The sequence below is a fragment of the Rhinolophus ferrumequinum genome, chromosome 26 (genome assembly GCF_004115265.2).
Source record: "Rhinolophus ferrumequinum isolate MPI-CBG mRhiFer1 chromosome 26, mRhiFer1_v1.p, whole genome shotgun sequence".
Classification (NCBI taxonomy): domain Eukaryota; kingdom Metazoa; phylum Chordata; class Mammalia; order Chiroptera; family Rhinolophidae; genus Rhinolophus; species Rhinolophus ferrumequinum.
Window position 1 is genome coordinate 16,424,297 of NC_046309.1, and position 12,095 is coordinate 16,436,391.

The window sequence follows — 12,095 nt, forward strand, 5'->3', positions numbered from 1 at the left end:
ACGGGACAAACCCACATCATGTGCAATGAGACACAATATTATTACTTCAGCAGCATCCCTACCAAAAATGCTTAAGCTCAATGTAATCATGAGAAAACATGAGTCAAACCCAATTAAGGGACATTCTACAATATGACTAGTTTGTACTGTTCAAAAAACATCAATGTCAAGGCTAAAGACACGTGAGAACTGAATGCAATGCATGATACGGATTATCTTTCACTATTAAGCATAACGGAATAACTGGCAAAATCTGAAATAAGGTCTGTGACTCAGATACTAGTGTTAACTTTAACCATTGTTTATAGTGTCAATAGTGTTAATTCCTGATTTAGGTGCCAGTTCTGTAATTACATAAGAGGATATCTTGTTTTCAGGAACAGACAGTAAACTATTTAGGGGTAAAGAGCCATCACGCCTGCAGCTTACTCTCAAATGGTTCAAACAGGAAACCAGTATGTATATGAATATGTATATGTACACATGTACAACGGATAGAACGGAGGAAGGGGAGAGGGAACAGGATAAAGCAAACGTGATCAAATGTTAACATTTGGGGAACGTGGATGAAGCGTTTGTTACCATTCTTATCACTTCTCTGTGAGTCTGAAATTAAGTCAAAATAAAAATTAAATTTTAAAAAAGTCCCTTGGGAGTTTTATTTGGGATAACTCATGAAGGAACATAATCTCTAGCCATTTATCTTCGTCTTTTTAAATATCCATCAGTATAATTTCATTGTTTTCTTCTTTTTTTATTTCTAAGTCCTTTGGAATTTTCCATACAATTGTGAATAGATAGATATCTTTTGCTTTATTTTCTAATTGGTTATTGTTAATATATAGAAAAGTATTTTAGCTCTGCAAGTTTAAATTTTATGCAGCCAATTTTCTGAACTCTAGTGTTAGTTACCATTAGTTATCCTGAATTTTAGAGTAGACAATCATATCATCTAATATTAATGACAAGTTTCAGCTCTGTCTTTCCAGTACTTTTTCCCCTCTGATCTTCTATTGTATTGGCTGAAACCTCCAAAACAAGTTGAATAAGGAGATAATAATGGGCGCTTTTGTCTTGTTTTCCACTTTAATGAGGATACTGAGATATATATATATATATATATATATATATATATATATAAGCTGTTGGTTCATATATATATATATATATATATATATATCACTTTAATGAGGATACTGGTGTGTGTGTGTATATATATATATATATATATATAAGCTGTTGGTTTCTTGCAGATAGTCTATCAATAAAATTTTTGTTCCTGAATGCCTACAAATTTTTTTCCTTAGGAGAAGAGTGTGATTTTATAAAAATATTGAAAGGTAACATACAGAAAAGTGCATGTATAATAAGAGTAAAATTGGATGCATTTTAACAAATGAACACATTAAGTATCAAACTATTAAATGCTTTTTTTGATATCAGGAAAATCACAATTTTCCTTAACCTATTAAAGTAGTGATCTAAATACATTCACATCTAACCAATTTGATCTTGATTTCTTTTTTTATTTAGATTTATCTTTGTCACTTTATATTTTTTTAATTTATCACTCTTTCTTAGTGTTTCATTTATCCACTCTTCTGATTTTACTGAAATAAACTTTTTTCTTTCCTTTTTTTTCTAGGAAGGTCTACATCCTATTAACTCTAATATTTTTTTTTAAAAACCCATAAACTTTTTTTTTTTTTTTAACATTTTAAAGAATAAACCACATCTGGAAAGAAACTTGTCTATTAATGGTGGTTACCTCCGAAAAGGGTATGAGGTGAGGAGTGTAGATGGAAAGTGGGACCCTTATTTTTCTTATTTAACCTCTTTTATCAGCCAATTAGATTATTCCTTTTGGGAAGTGTCTGCTCAAGCCTTTTGTACATTCTTCCATTGAGATGTCTTTTTCTTACTGATTTGTACAAATCTGTATACATGCTTGTGATACAGACATTCACTTTTCACCCAACGTATTTCCAATTTATTTGAATTTTAATAAGCACACCTATAAATTTAGCAGTTTTACTTTCTCCCTACCCAATTTAAATCCGAAACATTACAGAATGTTACATACACACATATATGTATTTATATTCTTCTATATATTTAGAAATCTTTTCTTAACAATTATATTAAGTTCCTTTATTCACAGTCCCTTTAGATGCAACTCTTAAGTTTTACTGGTTTCTTTGTACAACATTGCTTCTTATACCCAAATCTTCCTCTTTCTTAGATTTGTTTTTCATTTTACTGGGAGTACTTCTTCAAGTAATTTTCTCAAAAAAAGATGTGTCATAAACTTTCAGAGTTCTTATTTACTTTGACCCCCAAGTAAACATTTAAACATTAGTGAAGCTGGGTACAGTTCTGTCTTCAAAATAATTTTCCCTCAGAACACTGAAGGCAAACCAGGTTGCAGAGGAAAAATCCAATACCAGTCTGATTCTGATTCTTAGTCCTGAGTCTTTCTACATAACCTGTTTTTTTGTGTGTTTTTTTTAATCTCTGGGATCGGAAGTTCAATAACATGTAAATAGATGCTTTTGTTTTTTTCATTTTCCTAGCTTGTTCCTAAGTGAGTTCGTCATACTTGAAACTGAAAGTTTTTCCTCAGTGTAGGGAAATATTTTTTATTTTCTTCCTTCCACTGTCTCTCCTTCCATAACTGTAAAATGGATACTGGACCACTTAGATGGATTATCAAAGTATAATTTTCCTTATGTACTTTCTCCTTTGGTCTTCTTGCTTTATGGTCTGTATATTAATTTCCATAAAAATTGATCTTCAGCCTATTATTTAAGCCTCCAACTGCATTTTTATTTCAGTAATCAAGTCTTTAATATAGAACCTAATTCTTTATCATTCCTTTTTCTCCACAGCAGTTGATTTTTATTTATGAATCCAATTCATTGTTTTTAACTTTTATTTATTTTAAGTGGGTTTTTCCAGGACCCATCAGCTCAAGTCAAGTAGAAATTTCAATCGAGTTGTGGGGGCGCAGCTCACAGTGGCCCGTGTGGGGATCGAACTGGCAACCTTGTTAAGAGCGTGGTGCTCTAATCAACTGAGCTAACTGGCCACCCTGCTATTCACTCTTGACTTTAAGGAAGCCTCCTATGATCAGAATGGAACTTTAGAAAGTTCCATTATCTGTTCCTACCACAGTCTACCTCTCATCGTCTGTTCCTACCACGGTCAGCTGTTTTATTTGTTCAGCTTAGTCATCCTCTTTCAAGTCTAGTTTCCCTCAAATGTCTCGTGGGCCCTGATCACCTATTCATATTAATAAATGCAGGACTACACTGATTAGTAATTTTAAGAGATATAGATTTCCTCAACAGTTGTGTTACTCTGTCTCCAAACCTCCAAGGGGGAGATCTGTCTGACTGTGGGTCGCTATAGGTAAGTGACACACTGACAGGTTTCTCTTTAGAAGTGGAGAAAACGCAGTTTTGCCTTCTGATGGTCAAAAGAAGAAAGGCTGCATTTTGTGGGAATGGCCCTTCACTGCACATCAAGCTTTGATGGAGCTCCCTTCCCTTCCCCCATCTCACCCACTCCACTGTGGACGTCCACTACCTAAAGCTCTGCTTTGTGCTCGCACGTAATGCCAATCCCAGGCCATGAGAGCGCCATTTGCTCAACCCCCCCAAAGCAAACCACCTACTTTGCAAAGAGCTGTTCTCATAGCTCTATCCTTGGAAGTAAGGCCGTGGCCAGAGCTCTTTATATGACAGGAGAGGAGGAGGAGGGAAATAACTGCTTTGGGAGACAGTCCCTTAATAATTTGTCCTGATGTCCCATCTTCCCTCAACCTTCTCCCTCCTCCTGTACTTGCTGACTCTAGGCTTCAAGCTTCAGAAAAGGGGCCCCACTAAGAAATCCTCGTGACTTACAGCAGGCAACAGGCACACCTATTTGGGGTGGCATTTTTATTCTGTTCTGGTTTCTCAATTATTGTAATTCCAACTGCTTTCTATTACCCTGAAATTCCTCCAATTTTCTGGTATAATAGCAATAATAAGAACACTGGCAACTAGCATTAATTGGCTAAATGTAAAACATGGACTAAATATAAAAACTCTCCTAAGAGCTTTGCTTTTCTCTCTCTTGATCCTCACGACAACTCTAAGAGGCAGGTACTATTATCATCATCCTATTTTTACAGATGAGGAAATTGAGGCCAAAAACAGAATAAGGAACTTGCCCAAAGTCACACAGCTGGTAAACAGCAGAGCCTGGATTCAGACCTAGGTAATTTGGTTTCAAAGCCTCCCTTTTCCATTTCAATACAGTTATGATTTAGTCTTTTTTTTGTATGTCTATTTTGTCATTTTCAGTGATATCTGAGAAGTATGGAAAAGTGTATGTGTTAGGGCCATCATTTTGTAATGGAAACTGTTTTCGCTACACCAGTATCGTTTTCACACCACACAGTTTTAATGGGTAGAAATGTCTTTCAGAGAAGATGCAGAATCTAGCAAACAAATCTAGTGGCAGAAAACAAGCCCTACGCAACTGTGCTCAATCAGCACCAACAGAGGTACTGTGTAGGATTCCTAAAATGAGAGGCTTGAAAGTGGGAATTTCAGAAGCATGGATGAGTTTTTTGTGTTTGTTTTTTTTTAATCTAAAGAAACTCTAAACAACAGTATTTGCATGTTCTCAGCAAACTCATAGTTTGCTGTCACCACCACCAGACAGAAGCTGAGAACGTACTAAAATTTTAGCTCATCCCATTCCTGACAGTGGCCTTATAAATATTATAATTCAGTTCAACTCAAATACGCATGATATACCTGGTACATGCACTGCGCTACAAACTGGAGATAAAGTAATAAAAGGCACTGTCACACTGACCCTGCCCTTACAGAGCTTACAGTCTATGGCAGGCACAAACAAGGAAACAAAGGACTATAATTCAGTGTGATAAGTGCTATGACACAGGCAGGTACACAGAGGGGGCCATCAGAACACAGAGACGGGCCTTGCAAGGACGTTTCCCTGAAAATAACTCTTAGACTGATTGACCGAGAATACACAATTATCGGTTTGGGGAGATTAAACTGCATTTGCCCTCTTTCCCCTCACTCTGCTCCTCCACCCATCGGGTACCACCTGGTGACGTGCACAATGGTCCACACAGAAAGCTGGAAGCTTCTTGACTTTCCCTCCTCCTCTTCAATTAGTCATCAAGTCTCATCTAACTGTACTTCCTTATATTTCAAATCAATTCCCTACTCTCTATTCCTACTACAGCTGCCTTAGTTGCAGCTTCCATCATTTCTCAACTTGATAACTGCCATAAACTCGTATCTGGCCTTTCAATTAAATCTCTTCCCTAATTAAAAAAAAACACAAAAAACAGATCCTGCAAACTCTCCTTGGGTGGCACCCCACTTGATCTGGGCCCTCTCCAGCTTCTTCTCTCCACACTCTTTCCCACTAAGCCGAACTTGCTATAGTTCTCTGAAAGACCATGCTGTTTTGCCTAATTGCCTTTACTTGAGTGCGTTGGTCCCCGTGGTTTGAGATGTTTTAACCCTCCCTTGTTAATACCCACTCAGCCTTTAAAAGCACATCTCTTCTGAAAAGTCATCCTGATGGCCACTCCTCTCTCTCTGTCCTCTCCACGAGCTGAGCCAGGTACCTCTTCTATATGCTCCCATACCATACTACCTCATCAGGACACTTATCACAAAGAATTACACTCAAATTATTCTGTTGTTGTTTCTTTACCTGGATCTCTAGTATCTAGATCACTGAGCTAGCAACAGTGCCTATTACTTAGGAGGCAAGCAAGAAATACTGAAAGAATGAAAGAATGAACGAACGAACGAACGAACGAACGAACGAACGAAGATAGTTAAGTCTGTGAAAGCTGATGAGATAACCAAAGGAGATAATGGAGAGGACAGAACGTTGAAGCAATACCCACAGTTAGTGGGTAGAAGAAAGAAGCTAGTGAAGAAAACAGAATGAACAATCAAAGAAGTAGGAAGAAAACATCTAGGATTGTACAGTAAAGTAACCCAAAAGAAGAGAAAAATTTAAGAAGATGCAGGTGGTCAACAGCATCAAACACTACAAAACAGGTCAAAGGTGAGAACTAAGACAAGGCCACTGATTTAGAGGTGGTTGCTAGTGACCTTGACATTGCTAATTCTGCATTTGTTCACTGCCGCCCCACTCTTCTCAGCACTGTGAGAAACACCTTCAGCCAGTGTTTGAGGCAATTTAGGACTTAGAAATTAACTAAAGGTATAAAACTTACCTGTGCTAATCTCTTTTTTCCATGATTAAAAAAATTGAAAAAGAGAATATACGAAAGAAAATAAAATCCCACCATCCAGATATAACATTATTTCACCATTTCCTTTGTTTTTTGTTTATATTTGTACAAAACTGGTATTGTATTGAATTATATATCCTAATTAAATAATTTCTTAATTATACTTAAATTTAGTCAGCCCATTAGCTTTCTCATTGTAAATAAATTAACATTTTAATTTATAAACAGAAAAAAGAAAAAGAGGTTGTAGAATTAAATGTGCCTATTGGCCATGTGTGCACAATAGCTTTTCAGTCACATAAAACTAAAATTACCTCTGAATTTGTATCAATAATTATTTACTAATGTTAAAAGGTAGCACACGACCCTAAGCTAGATTTTATTCTTTTTATGCTCTGGAGCTTGGCTGCTAAACATAGGTTAGGTACTAGGTAGATATAGAAACATATATAGCAGTTGCAAGATTTTTTCCTAGTTTTTTTTTTTTTTAAATAATCTCTTCAGTCAAAATGAACACTGGCTTATTAATAAATTAATAAAGTCTGAATGACAACATTAAGCATGTCTGTCTGACAATTTGTTATATCTAGAAATAGTGTAAACCAGAATTTTCAACCCTCTTGTGAAATTTTCTTTTTTCAGTATGGAGTACACTCTTGTGGAAAAAATGAAAAATAGAACGAATGCAACATTTCTAAAAGTAAGAATCACAAGGTCAAAGGATGTGAACATTTTTAAGGCTTTTGATACGTATTGCCAAATTGAATTCAAAAAGGCTGTGTTAAATTTACATGTCCTTCAATACGTGAGCTTCGTTTCCCCATAACCTTGCCAACACTGGGTATTATTTTTATTCTTTGCAAATCTAATCGGTGAAAATGTCTTATTATTTTAATCATCATGTTTACAAAATAGTGAAAATAAATATTTGTTCATATTTATTGAACTTTCTTTTTTATGAATTGATAAAATGTTATTTTACCTACTCATGTTCTTTTACTGTTTTTCTAGTGGGTATTTGCTTTTAAACTATTGATTTATAACAGCTCTTTATATATTCATGATACTAACCACGTTATAAATAATTCCCCTTTATATACTTTTTTATGTTTTTTTTACAGAGGTTTTCAATTTTATACAGTCACATAAATTAATCTTTATTTCTTCCTTAGAATCATAATTAGAAAATTCTTTCCTACACCCACATTTTATAAATTTTTCAAAGTTCTTTTTAATATGGCTATAGTGGAATAATAGTGGTATCAGTGAGATGATTTATTTCTACTATCTAATGCACATTAAGTGATTAACTCCCTAAAACTTAAAATTACAATTCCAACAGTGGTCAGTATGAAACACAGGCTTAAATTAAGTTCTAGACTTTTCTTACTCCAATTTTAGCTGTTTAGACAACTTTTAAAAACCAGAGTTTTGAGTTTAGAAAATTCATTCAAAGTTCCCTTTAACCCATAGGAAGCACAGATCTCTTTCTAGTTATCACCCACCTCTCAAAAACCTGTTAGGGATCCTTATGATGGGACAGGACTGAATGAAGCGCCTCCTAACTGGGTCCCATCGTATTTTCTTCTTACCTGTTACCACAATTATCAGCAATAAGTCAGACACATACAACACATGGCAAATAATACATAGTTACTGTAGTTCTAAAGACAGAAAAACAGGAAACAAAACAATACTTGAATACAGAAAGAAGTGATGTAAAGTAGCATTTAACCCTGTTTTGGGAGTCAAAACAAAATTAAATTAATATATAAGCAATGATGAAGGTTTTCAACTCATCCCCAAATAATACAAACAATTGTGTGCACCATTTTTTGGAATTCTGGGTCAATATAACATGCATTCAATAATCACCAATGCCATCTTGTGGCAAAAATCCACCATGACCTTTACAAACAGATTAGAAACTAGGACATTTTTAAAAGTCAGTGAAGGTCAAAATAAAGCTGTGATTAAAATAAATTTGGCATAATGTAGGCACCCGCTCTCTTCCAGGTTTGGTATCGTTTTATAAGTTGTATGGTTAAAAGGATAAAGCAATGGGCGCACCATTCTTTAAATATGAAATAATATCTTGGCACTTTATTGGCCTGGGGATGGAAGGTGGGGGGGTTCATCTGCCTTCCCAGGAAGCTACTTAGCTCCACATTAACCCCAATTAAAACTTGGTTTCTTATAAAACAGAAGAAAAATGTGAAGCATTATAGAACTGTTAAATGGGCTAATTTTGCTTCTTCCCAAAGTTTTGATAGCTCCCCAAAGGCAGCTCTTATTGGCAATAAAAACAGTCAACATTTGTATAGAATTTTAAGTTTACAAAGAGCTTTCATACATATTACCTCATTTAATCCTGACAATAATCCTGAATGGATTCAGCAGCCATTGCATTAAGCATCTGCTATGCCTTGAGCCCGAGTCTAGGCTCGAGGACAGTGAAAGAAAGCCGCGACTCCTACCCTCAAGAGCTCATGTCTCACATGGAAGGCAGATGTCTAAACAAATAATTACATTATAGTGAAGTACCTGCTATAACTGGGGATATAAACAAACTTTGAGGAAGATATAAATAAGTGACAATGCCAAGGTCAGGATTCAAGCCCAGGCCGTCTAACTCTAAAACCTGCCTTCTTTCCACTACATCACATTTACCCTGTCTCAAATTCCTTATAGTTTTTGGTTTTGGCAAACGGAAATAGATTTCAATGTTCACCAGCAAGGTTTGGTTTGTTGACTGCAGTACTTGTACAGACAGATACATAAATTCTGTGTAATTAAAAATGGCATTACCTGCATATGTGTACTTAATATTGTGGAGAAGACAGACTCATGGGCAAGAGGAAGGACTATTTATTTTGCAGAAGGGTTTATCTTTTAAATCAGTAGTGCCCACATGTTGGTCTACAGACCACTGCTGGGCTAAGGTGAAGATTTACCAGCCCAACACAAAATGAGAAAAATATGGACCAGGCAACAAGCTTTTTTAAAAGCTAAAATGTTCCATTTAAAAGCCTGTCCTTTTTTCAGAGATTAGAAACTTCTATTGTTACACATTCTTTATTTTATGAGATGAAAGTGGTAGGAAATGGCAGTTGGTTTTGTTTTTTTAATATTCTTTCTTGGAAAAATAGAATATTTGCAAACCTATGTGTATCCCCAAAACACATATACTTTTTAATTTACAGGTTTATGATCCAACAGCCTGTAAAACCACAGCTTTAAACCAATACAATATTTGTTGATGACTCATAAGTCCAACACTGTAAACCACACACTGTTAAAGGATACGTAAGACATATAAGAAACTTCCCTTGCCCTCAAGAAGTTTATATTCTAATTAGGGAGACAAGACAGACACATAAAACAATTATATAGCAATACAAGACAGAATATAACAGGTGATTAGCTTAAAATTTGACATTTTTATGTACCAAAAGCATTAAAATGTACATACCCTTTGACCCAGCTATTCCACTTGTAGGAATTTATTCCTAAAGAAACAATCATAGATGCATGGAAAAACATAGGGACAGAAATACTCACTATGATATTATTTGTAATGGTAAAAAATTAGAAACACTTTCACTGTCCAATGATAGATAGGGAGATGGTTAAGTAAGTATGCTAAATACACATACTTAAATATGTTAATATTCTATGTAACACTAAAAAGCATATACAAGAATATTTACTAACATGAAAAAACATTCACAATATAGAGCAAGTGAAAAGCGCAAGGTACAAAATAGTACTAGAGTATGACACCATATCAATAAAGAAAAAAGTGTTTTATATATTCATGAAAAATACAGGAAAGATATACATCAAATTTTAACTGTAGTTATCTTTGGGTGGTTATTATGAGTGATTTTGTTTTTTTCTCCTTAGTGCTGGTCTTTATTTTCCAAGCTTTCTCATTGAGTAGGCATTACTTTTGGACTGGAAGAAAAACAATATCATATTACTTTAATTTTGTTTCAAAGCTATGATAAAAAAAAAAAAATACTGTAAAGAAACATACCAAAGTGTTAACAGTGGTTATGGAGTGGGGTGGAGGGTCATCATCTCTTTTATATTATCTCCAAATTCTATGACATATATTATTTTATAATGGAAAAATATAAAACCAATTTAGAATAACACTGAGGGGAATAACACTGAAAATTCCTGAACCAAAGTTGTAATCAAAAATCCTTTTTGATGTTTTCTCAGAGCTCTGGCAAACATCTTTGGCCTGTTTCACTCTCAGCAACCAATGTAAGCCTGTCACAGGCAGAGGTTAATGTTGACTTTATAGAGGTAAGTCACATAAGGTAGGCACTGACTTCAAAACCCAAAAGAGCAGAAAAAGAAAAACCAGAAACACTGCAAATATATGCCTTCCCAGTTTCCTGTAAATATGTTCCTGGTCTGAAGTTCTGTTCACTGAAGTGTTAATTTTTTATGTATTTGAATTGGCAATCTTCATTTGTGATGACATCTACTCTTCAAAACAAAAAACATAATTTCTTCAAGCATCTATCTCATCAATATTTTATTTTTTCACAGATTTAAAAATTTTTCTCCTTTTTATTAAATTAATTTCACTATAAATATGACATAGCTATTGATGAAATCAAGATGGTAGGCTCGCCTTCCCCAAAGAGCCACAAATAACACAAATGGCATTTTTAAAATAAATCCATAATCAAAAGAAAGCAAGAAATATCCTTAGTGGACTAAAAGTACGAGGGATCACTGAAAGATGAGAAGCTGATATCATCAGTGGAAAGGAGGAAACCACGAGCCTATATGCCTGGAGTAGAGGGGTATTATTGCACGTGGTCCGAGCAGCCTTCAGAGTAAACTAAGTCCAGAGGTAGAAGAGAGTAGGAAGAACGGAAACAATTTACAGAATTTACAGCATAACTGGTTGGAGGGTAGCACAGACGTTACAAAGCAGGTCAACCGTCCCTACCCATTTACCTCTTCGGGTCAAACATCATAGAACAGAGAGGTATTTGCTCCCAGATGGGAACAGTGGCATCAAACAAGAAAGGTGTCACTCACTCCCCAGGGAAAAACAATGAGTATAAACACTTGGGTGAGAGACAGGACAGATCCCTGGGTGGACGTTAACCCCGAGGCAGAAATGGGGACACTCACAGTAAAGAAGACCGGTAACTGGTGCACTCCATCTCACTGCACGTTCCACGTCTACCCACCATCAGTGGAGACGTGCTTCCGTAAACAGTCTAACATTCACAGGAAGGCAAACCAACCAGGACTCTCAAATAAAGACGAATGAGCACAAAACCAAGACTCACACATGAAAAAAGGGGTATTCGTTCGACAAACAGAACTCACACCCAAAGAAAGTTAAACTAAATAGAATAAGATCAAGTACAATTAATATCCTCAGAGATGTGCAAGATAACACTTATTTAAAAAGAAATCAACTGGAACTCTTGGAAATTAAATTTTGATCACTGAACTAAAAAACCTAATTAAGGGCTGAAAAAATACAGTTAATGAGCAAATTAAATTAGTAACCTGAAAGATGGAGCCAAGAAATTCACCAGAATACAGTACAGAAGGAAAAAGAAGTGGAAAACATTTTTAAAAGATAAAAATGAAAGAGAATTGAGCAAGCTCTATCAAAATTGCAACTTCTTTTCTTGTAGAAATGGACAAGCCAGTCCTAAACTTCATATGGAAATGCAAGGAACCCAGCCAATCAAAACAATCTTGAAAAAGAACTAAATTGGAAGACTCACACTTCCTGATTTCAAAACGT

General features: G+C 35.2%; 1 protein-coding gene across 4 annotated transcripts in view; it reads right to left on the minus strand.

Moving 5' to 3' along the window:
* The window catches only part of KLHDC10 (kelch domain containing 10), a 48,073-nt gene that overhangs the window by 17,672 nt on the left and 18,306 nt on the right, over positions 1 to 12,095 (minus strand). For 2 of the 4 annotated variants that reach the window (XM_033098756.1, XM_033098754.1), the window contains exon 2: positions 7,807 to 7,893. The exons of the other annotated variants lie outside the window; for them this stretch is intronic. In XM_033098756.1, the coding sequence (XP_032954647.1) occupies positions 7,807 to 7,893 (87 nt within the window). The remainder of the gene's footprint in view (positions 1 to 7,806; positions 7,894 to 12,095) is intronic. 4 annotated transcript variants of the gene reach the window in all.